Genomic DNA, 9,549 nt, shown 5'->3' with positions numbered 1-9,549 from the left:
CCCAGACACGGCTAGTGACGTCAGACTGAACAACCGGATTATACATGTATTCTGTGTTGGTTACATTATTAAAAACAGTTATTAACAAATATTCTAAGTCTAGTTTTAAATAATATCTCAATCAAAAATGATTCTTTTTTCAGATTTAGTTATAGTTTTTAGTTTGATTTTAGTTAACTATGTTAACCTTGCTCGTTTACTGATTGTGGTGAATTCATTAACCTGAAATGACTGCGTCTTCTCTTTTACGTGCTTTACGGTAATTTTCTCTTAGAAACGGAAGTCTCAATGAGAACTTCCTTAGTTACAAGACGCTCGCACTCCGATTGTGTGTTGATTTTTTAGCTTGTAGCCTTCTTGCTACGTTTTCCAACGTGTTTAAGTCATAAAGACAAAATGTATTTGGCCTTTAATTTAATTTTACTGTGACGCGAGAAAGCGGAGAAACTCTTCGGGTAAAGTGTCCATATTCCCGCTCGTTTTTCATGGCTCTTTAGAGGAAATGACTTCCATCCAGTGGTGTTTTTTACCCCTTATATTGACGGTCATATGTGGACGTCTGGCACACGGAGTTACAGACCCAGTGGGGAGTTCCTCCATCAGTGCCACCCCCGCTAATGGGGAACCGATCAGCTCTGCCACCCCTGCACCGAGCGGTACGGAGGCCGTGAACTCCACTGGTGTCAACACCACGGAGGTCCCTACGCTTGCCACCGTGAACTCCACGATGAACACGACGCTGTCCGCGACCGAAGCGCCCACTGCGGCCGCCGAGAGTCCAACTGCAACCACCGTCCAGCGTGCGGTGTCTCCACAGGGTAAATTACACCTCCACCTACAATGTAGGTGTCAAACTCTGGCCCGCGGGCCAAATTTGGCCCGCAGCCTAATTACATTTGGCCCGCGAAGCGATACCAAATTACTATCAGAGCTGGCCTACTGGTATTATACAGCTAATATATATTCTTTAGTATTAAGCTTCGCTTGTTCCATATTCAGTTTTTCAGCAAAACTTGTTTGAGTCCATAAGAAAAGATTCATTCTTAAATCTGGAGGAAGATTTTTTTCCAATAAATATTAATGTTAGCCCGCGACCTTGTTCCAGTTTTGAATTTTGGCCCACTGTGAATTTGAGTTTGACACCCCTGACCTACATCGTTTGTTGGGGCGGTTAAGTCTTTTTGCTTCGATCAGGCTTCCCGCTAATTACTCAAGCTAGACTTTGTGGATCTGACGGTGATACCACACCTAGCATAAGTACTCCCAAGCATGTCCAACCCTTTTCCTGATGTTTTCCAGCGTGTCTCTGTGATTTAACCCCTGGTTTCTGTGACATCGGCTGCTGCTGTGACACAGCTGACTGTGGGGTCCCTAGCTTGAGCGCTGTCTTCACTGGATGTCCGCAGAGAGCCATGTGAGTGTTGGTCGTTAGCTCTATAACACGTGTAGTACACAGCTTCAGCATTTAAAATACCATTTTTAACTTTACAGATCAGGTGTTTGCATTGAGAAATGGCTGATGTTCAGAGCCAATGTGGATTCGTCTCTTATCACAGTGACCGACTCTCTGTTTTGTGTGCAGCCTTCAGGTAAATGGCATAACTTTTTTTTTTTAAATTACAGGTAAGGTCAACGTATATCATTATCGTTTTCCAACCTCCAAACAGATAACACGTCCCAGTCTTTCCCAGCCCAACCTCAGCATCCAGTTTTAGGGGACTCGTACCACTTCTCTCTACAGAAGAGTCCAACTGTAGGCCCCAGCAGAGGTTTTTACATGGTAAGTGCTCACAGACTTAAATAATTAAAACAAAAAAAAACGTAAGATATTTGAAATCATCACAACTTTTTTTCTGTAGGTTGATGATGTCATCCAGACATATTTCCCCAACTCCTCCGTGCGGGGTCTCCTCCGTCAGCCATCTCCAGGACCGGCAGCGTCAGCTTTTTGCATCGACCGCAACCCTGCAAGTAAGATCACATAAAAAGTTAAATGTTGAACTGTTGAGTGGCAAAGTGCTGTTACACCATTTTAAGTGCAGCCCTGCCACCTAGAGTTGCTTCTTCATATTTACTTTGGACAGTTTTGGGAGAATTAGTTTAGGATATTTTCTACAGATGTCTTAGACACAGCAGCCCAACTCAGACGTGTGGGTTTGTGGCAGTATACATGACAGCCTTTTATACTGGGGAGGCCAGCAAGTATCCTATAACTGACTCATCTCTTAGCCCCTCCTGATCAAGGACCAATCTCCACATTGTGTCCCAGGCTGAGCCCAAACACTGTTCAGAGGAAACGCCGCAATATCATTCTTTCTGCTTGTTGCCATAGGTGACGGTAGGAATGTAGACTGATTTCACACTCAGCTCTCTTGTCACGACAACAGTCCGTACAGAGACACCACACCAATTTGTGTGCATGTGGGGGTGCTCAGAGGAAATCTTGCACATGTTTTAAGGCTCCATCACTACTAAACAGGTGTTTACAGGTGTTAGAGTGATGTGTGCTGCCATCCAGGTGATGACTTTGTCAGGAAAAGACTTGCACACAACCACATTCTGCTCATATTGTACTGTAAACAATGTCTTACTTATCAAAAGTTGGTACACACATGCAGAATTATTACAACAACACGCTGTTTCCTACGCCACATTTTATCCACCTTAATTCCTCCCCTTCTTGTAGAGTTCTTGAGGTCTGTGTCTCTGTCTTGTGCACGGATGGTGACTCCTCAGTCATGCATCACAGATCCAAGCCTCAGCGCCAACTCCTACTTCTCCGACCTGCATCTCGTCAAGGTCAGCGAGTCCATTTGCACTAAATCCTTTTAAGTGCATGATTAGCTGTGAGACTCTCACCGCAGATGGACTAATATCGTGTTTTTCTGTGACAGATCCCAAAAGCTGAGATGGCACCAGTGTCAGATTTTCTGGTAAGTCGTACATTGCTGTTGTAAATGCGCTTTGACACTCCACTTAAAATACTTTGTCTATAGTACATGTACTACACTGGAAAGGCAAAAATAGGACTTAATAGTTGTTGCTGGGCTAATATTTCACAGTTATTGATTATTCTTACAGGCTAATGTTTTCCTGACTGTTTTAGATCCCAGTGACCAACCTGTCAGTTTGGCCTTCACCAACGCTGCGGAACAGCTCCTGTATTAATGCAGTGCAGAAGGTGAACGAGTGCACAACTGTGTGGTGAACCACGAGTGCTCAAGTGTGTGACGAAACATTGACGTTGACTGCTGTTTCTGCCTTTCCTGCAGGTGAAGTTTGTCATATTTTACACGGGCAGAGGGGAACTCGCAAACGCAACGGTTGATGTAACCCTAGCCGACGTGAATCAGAGTCAGCTGTTGCTCCAGACGCACTCCGTAGAGTTCCAGGTAGAGCCAAAAGAATTTAAAAAACTAATTTTAAACAGTTTAATGTGCCAAGTAATGTCGTTTTTCTCTTTTAGCTGACCAAACCGATTCCCACTCCCGCAATACTGAACCCTGCAGTCGGACTTAAAGTTGGATCTCCTCTCATCGGTCGCTTTTTAAAGGAAGCGATGCCTGTATCCTAACTACAATTTTAAGATTGTATCTTTTAATTTATCTGCCAAGCTTCGGGGAAGTTTGGCTCCTTAACAGTGAGCCAGCTGACCTCACTGGGGGTGTCACAAAGTGGGACCTGTTCCCCTGATACAACCACGCGAACGCCCATCCTCTTCACACACAACATCATCACTGGCTGCACATTCAGGTGAGTCTGCATTATTTCTTTTTGCCTCTGTTGTCTGTGGTTCTAGTTAGCTTACATTAGGACAAGTGGAGATGTCGCTAAAATAATGAGCAATATCCTCTGCTTTTTAAAAAAATTTATTTCCGTGCTACAAGCTCTCCAGCCAACGACTGCTCAGAGCTGCGCTCGCAGATTTATGGGATTTTGCAGGGACTTGCTACTCCTGATGAGATCGCCATGAGCTCGGGCTCCCAGCCAGACTGGGCGAGAGTCCTCACACAGGAGTGTCCCTTCAGCCTGCAGGTATAACCGAAATCTGACCCCCACACACCGTTACAGCTGTTCTGGTGTCTGCAGCAGCACCTAGTGTCGGTGCTTTGTATCTCTCCCCAGCCAGTCGCAGCAATTCAATTCAATTTTATTTATATAGCACCAAATCACAACAACAGCTGCCTCAGGGCGCTTTATACTGTAACCCAACAATCAAACCCCCTATGAGCAAGTGCTTCCTGTTAAAAGGGAGTTTTTCCTTCCCACTGTCGCCAAAGTGCTAGCTCATACAAGATCATCTGATTGTTGGGGGTTTCTCTGTATTATTGTACGGTCTTTACCTTACAATATAAAGTGCCCTGGGGCAGCTGTTGTTGTGATTTGGTGCTATATAAATAAAACTGACCTGAGTATCTGCACACAGACACGTTTCACAGAGACATTTATGTTGTTCCTTCTCAGGAAACGTGTGAATCAGGCTGTGTCCTCCCTCACTCTCTCTCCATCGAAGTACTGTGGGCTCGCCTGGGTCCCCTCGACCTTCCCCAAAACTACATCCTAGGGGCCAGATACCTTTTCCAGTGTCAAAATTTCAAGGTGTGCTCTCTACATCTCACTTTTTTCTCTGTTTTTTCTGACAGATTGACCTTTAACATTCCTCTCCTCCTGTCTTTATTTTGTTTTCTTTTTCCCCTCAGTGTCCTCTGTCATCCTCTCTCGCTCTGACCACCAGAGTTACGTTCGCTGACAGCACAGTCTACCCAGAACCCCCCAGGGGTTTGCCTCAGCCTTTCTGGAAGTTTCCTTTTGGCTTCTTCACGAGAGGCTCCGCTGAGCTGGACGGCCACATTATTATGAACAGCAGCAGCACAGAGAAGGTCACATGGAGTTTAATGCTGCTCACATTCATGTCACTAACAGGATTAGAATTCCTTTGCAGGTAACTTGACGGGTAACTGGAGCAGCACTGGAACTCGAGGAAAAGTTTTCTAAAATACCTAATTTATTGTTTCAATTATTTCTCAGAAATAAATACATTTTCACAAGACAGTTTGAGTCATTTTTAGACTGCATCACTGAGGTAAAGAGGCACTGTTTGCACACAGCTCCTCATCTCTGCGCCTCCTGCTGTCGCTGGTTTCTGTGCGTTTCCTTCTTTTTCTCTGTGACGCGCACATAGTTGAGGAGATTGACGACTGCAGCGGGAGTTATACCTTCCAAGCGAGTAGCAGCTCCCAGCTGGAGGACAGAGCAGAAGAGTCAGGGCATATTTTTTCTCTTTTATTAAAATAAATATTTCACACTATTATTTTGAAAGGAGTGGGCTCACTGTGCTCGGTCGAACTCTGTCCAGGATCTCTCGAACTTCGTCGGAAAGCGACACCGGCAGAGAGAAATAGTCAATATCCTGCGGCAGGGACATGTTCTCCTCCCTCTGAATTCTCTCGATCTCTTTCTTGTTTAAGTCGCAGTGAGGCTTGTACACAGCTGCGTGACAGACAAGAGAAACGTTTTAGCAAGAGTTTTATTGTAGATTAACATTTCAGGCGGGATTTTTAATTTTTTTACCTTCTATCTTAAGTCTCTGTGCGAATTCCATAAAAGACGAAAGGCTCTCAGGGAAGGCAGATGCCAACATTTCAAAGGTCACGTCGTTGTACTGAAGAAGATCTAAGCCACTGAAAAACAAACATTAACGGGAAACATTTTTAAACTGTTGTGACATGAAAAATTAAATTATTAGCTTGGCAGATATCTATCGCTCACGTCAGTAAGGTGCTCTTGGTCTCACTGATGGGAACACTGGGAAGCTTCTTCTTCCACCTCGACGTAGACAGAAAGAGAGCCTGAAGGGCTGTCAGTGCATCCTGGAGGCTGTTCCTCACTCTTAAAGACTCCTGGTAGCGCACGGAAGACACACATCCCACCTCCTCAAAGCCTGATGGGAAACAAAAGATAATGAGAGGAGGAAAAGAAGGGGAAAAAACAAAACAAACGCAAGCACAATGACACGTTGGAGATGCTACACCTACCCTTCGGGGTCAGGCGGAGGTCGGCGTTGTCCGGCCTTAGAGAAGTTCGAAACTCGGCCCGGCTGGTGAACATGCGGTAAGGCTCTGTCACGCCTCGACTCACCAGGTCATCAATGAGAACTCCAATATAGCTCTCTGTTCGAGACAGCGTCACTGTGGGCATGGAGAGCGCCGAGCGGGCAGCGTTTGCTCCCGCCCACAAACCCTGCTCAGATAGAAGAAGAAAAATCTGTTGCTCCTAAGCTGCTTCCAGGTGTGTGTGTGTGTGTGTGTGTGTGTGTGTGGCTTTAAGGAAAGAAGCAGCTACCTGTGCGGCAGCCTCCTCGTACCCCGTGGTTCCATTGATCTGACCGGCCAGAAACAGACCTTGAGTGCTCTTCACCTGCAGCGCCGGGCTCAGCTGAGTGGGACACACAAAGTCGTACTGCACGCCATAACCTGGAAATCCCAGAAAACAAACATTAGACTTTCAGTTCTGGAAACCAGCTTACTTCTGTCAATCCATTTTTTTTAGAATTAGGGAAGAATTGAGGGAACTGTCACTGCTCTCACTTGTTACTAGGCAGATCAAACAGGATCTAAAGACCTACCTGGCGTGTGGATCTCAGCTCTGCGCATGGGAGGGATTTCTCTGATGAGGCGTAGCTGTATGTCAGGGGGCATTGTCATGGACAGACCCTGTGGATACAGGAGGTCAGAGGTCACGCCCTCGGGCTCCAGCCACACCTGGTGGCTTCGGCCTGGAAAGCGCAGCACTCTCGACTCGATGGAGGGGCAGTACCTGTTAGAGACGAAGACTGCACGTCATTCCAATTCAGCTCGATTGTTTCAGTTTTGCATAAAAATTTTATGATACACAGTTACACTGATGTTTTTGTTTTTGTGGCATTTCCTTTGCAAAATCCTTCATGTTAAAACGAATCTACCGTACATGCTTTATTTTGCATTAATGAGCAGAAAATGATGGAATAACTGAAGTGATTCCTTCTGAGTTTCAAACCATTGAGTCCAAAGTGTGTGTGTGTGTGTGTGTGTGTGTGTGTGTGTGTGTGTGTGTGTGTGTGTGTGTGTGTGTGTACCTGGGACCTTTGGTGTCTTGCTGTATGTGACAGTTTAGTTGAAGGCTCTCCCTCACCACTCTCTCCACACCCGGTGTAGTAAAGGTGAGGTAGCAAGGCAGCTGCTCTTCTGGCTACAGATGGTTACGTTTCAAAATAAAGCAGGAGGAACAATAAACTAGACAGTGAGTTAAAAAATAAAAGTCCATTCATTCAGCTGTACCTTGCAGTGGGTGTGGGTATTGAGGAAGCTGAAAGGAGTCGGGTGACTGTCGGGGAGGTGAAGCTTAGCCAAAGACAGGTCTACTGAGTCCTTCACAATCCTGGGAGGGGTACCGGTCCTCAGTCTGCCTGTCCTTAGCCCCAGCCTCTCCCTCAGCGTATGGGACAGCCCAGCGCTTGATGGAGCGTCTCCAATCCGACCCCCGGGGGAGGTAGTTTGACCCATAAAGAGGGAGCCAGACAGGAACGTACCAGTGGTAAGAACCACTGATCTGGCTGAGATGGCGTGGCTGCCATTAGCTGGTTGTTCAGGAAGTGCAAAAAACATGAGAAAGTAAATTCAGTGTATAATATGTACCGTTTGCCATTTAGGTCCTTGTCCTTAAAAGAGGTAATCTGCTGTGTACCCAAACGTATCCCAGTGACTCTGTGGTGCCCGGGCTCCTCCGGGTTTGGTTCTGTTACCAACAGCTCCTCCACTGAGCCCTCCACCACGGTCAGCCTGGGAGTGGACAGCAGTTCGGACTGAAGAAAAAAAAATATGTAGAAAACAAACATTTTAATTCACTCGCAGACAAATATTTTACTTTAATGGACGAGTAATTCAAGTTTTGGGTTTTTTTCTTAACCTGAATGAAGTCTCGGTAGCGCTGACGGTCCAGCTGGGCTCTCGGACCCCACACGGCAGGCCCTTTTCTACGATTCAGGATGGAGAAATGAATCCCAGCCCAGTCCCCTGCCCGACCACACAGCCCATCCAGAGCATCAACCTCCTTCACGAGCTGGCCCTTCCCTACTCCTCCCAGGGAGGGGTTACAGGACAGAGCACCTGTGGGAATATTATCAGAGAAGTCTAGTTTTCCCTGCTGGAGAAAAAAAGAGCTTCTTTGTTTAGGTGTCCCTTTATCCTCACCGATGGTGTGAATTTTCTGCGTGATGAGGAGTGTTTCAGCCCCAACTCTGGCTGCTGCCGCCGCTGCCTCGGTCCCTGCGTGACCCCCGCCCACCACGATGACATCATACTGATGTCCGGTGAGGTTACCGACATGTCTGGAAACCGGTGAGAGGAGACTGTGCAGGAAGGGAAGCTTCTTTCTCAACATGTGAGACGCACACCTGTCAGAGTAAAAGTTAAATGATGGTGTATCCCTGTTAGATACTCCATTACTTTCGTGACCCATCAGCTTTATTTCAACTCTCAACTTGGAAAAATAACTTTGTTGTTTACAGTGGGTAAAATAAGCAATGAACATGTCACCAACTTTCTAAGTAAATATATTTCTGAAGGTGATTTTGACATAAAAAAAAATCTCACCAGATTTCAGTAACAACCCATCCAATCCACACATCCAAAGAAATCAAAACATAGATGCCATGATGACAATGGCTGAAATCTGTCAGTAACTGGAAAATAATCCTGGCATTTATTGCAGATTAATATCAGCTGGTTCATTCCAAACTTGACCTCAGTTTCCTGTTCCTGACTAAAGTAACACCAGGTGTGGTTTTGTGCTGCTGCAGCCCATCTGCTTTAAGGGTCCACGTTATACACACTGAGAGATGCTCTTCTGTGTACCTTGACTGCAAGGAGTAGTTGTTTGAGTTATTGTTGCCTTCCTGCCAGCTGGAAACAGTACGCCTTTCTCTGACCTCTGGCATCAACAAAGCATTTTGGCCCTAAATCTAATTTAATTTAAAAAATTTGTTATGTTGAACATGTACAGCTGTGAATCAAACCGCATCCTCGCTCTCTGTTAGTAAGAGCACAACGTACAAATACGTAAACAGTTTAAATACGGCTTCGTTTACTCAGCGCACGTGTGGATGCACAACAAACTCTCCCCTCAGGTTTGAAATGTACTTACGGTTTATTTGGGAGAAGGCGTATTGTTGTTTTTATTTCAGACTCTCTGTAGCAGAAACTGAGACTAACAGAAAGGCAAAGATCATTTAGGAAAATTACCAAACTCCTGCTACATAAGTCTCCCTATGGAGGCCGCCATGATGTCTGTAGCTCACAACCGTAATAACTGGTTTACAGACGCACTGAAAAAAACGATGCTCAACATGTTTCAGCCTTTCGCCTGTGCTGTTGGTGTCTTCGTTTGGTTAATGTTACAATCATGAATCAAATATAATAAATTAATAAATAAATACATGCGATCAATACAGATAGGAAAAAATAATGGGAGATGATTAAATTAACAGAAACCAAGGTGGTGATTTGTAAACAA

The 9,549-nt window shown here is 45.4% G+C and overlaps 2 protein-coding genes across 3 annotated transcripts; one reads left to right on the top strand and one right to left on the bottom strand.

The window, feature by feature from the left end:
- The first annotated feature begins 283 nt into the window (after window positions 1-283).
- Window positions 284-5,050, top strand: LOC102213812 (tectonic-3). The gene is made up of 14 exons (XM_005749269.1): window positions 284-818; window positions 1,300-1,414; window positions 1,492-1,589; window positions 1,668-1,780; window positions 1,860-1,971; window positions 2,687-2,799; window positions 2,895-2,933; window positions 3,107-3,181; window positions 3,273-3,392; window positions 3,467-3,565; window positions 3,650-3,753; window positions 3,888-4,035; window positions 4,465-4,599; window positions 4,701-5,050. The coding sequence occupies exons 1-14, from the start codon at window positions 503-505 to the stop codon at window positions 4,944-4,946; spliced, it is 1,833 nt and encodes a 610-aa protein (XP_005749326.1). The 5' UTR covers window positions 284-502; the 3' UTR covers window positions 4,947-5,050.
- Window positions 5,051-5,096: 46 nt separating this feature from the next.
- mto1 (mitochondrial tRNA translation optimization 1) lies at window positions 5,097-9,322 on the bottom strand. Of its 2 annotated transcripts, none has more exons than XM_005749270.2 (13): window positions 9,181-9,322; window positions 8,229-8,431; window positions 7,945-8,144; window positions 7,723-7,840; window positions 7,317-7,615; window positions 7,115-7,227; window positions 6,626-6,816; window positions 6,343-6,473; window positions 6,036-6,240; window positions 5,770-5,941; window positions 5,572-5,681; window positions 5,333-5,490; window positions 5,097-5,241 (listed from the first exon to the last, which is right to left on the bottom strand). In XM_005749270.2, the coding sequence occupies exons 2-13, from the start codon at window positions 8,416-8,418 to the stop codon at window positions 5,113-5,115; spliced, it is 2,016 nt and encodes a 671-aa protein (XP_005749327.1). In that variant the 5' UTR covers window positions 8,419-8,431; window positions 9,181-9,322; the 3' UTR covers window positions 5,097-5,112. The 2 variants fall into 2 exon arrangements, with proteins under 2 accessions (XP_005749327.1, XP_005749328.1); XM_005749271.2 differs by lacking the exon at window positions 9,181-9,322 and adding an exon at window positions 8,631-8,715.
- Window positions 9,323-9,549: the final 227 nt, after the last annotated feature.

Source organism: Pundamilia nyererei, unplaced genomic scaffold, assembly GCF_000239375.1.
Source record: "Pundamilia nyererei isolate P.nyererei 1_Seehausen unplaced genomic scaffold, PunNye1.0 scaffold00240, whole genome shotgun sequence".
Lineage (NCBI taxonomy): Eukaryota > Metazoa > Chordata > Actinopteri > Cichliformes > Cichlidae > Pundamilia > Pundamilia nyererei.
Note: the sequence above shows the minus strand (reverse complement) of the source record. Positions and strands in the feature narration are given on the sequence as shown.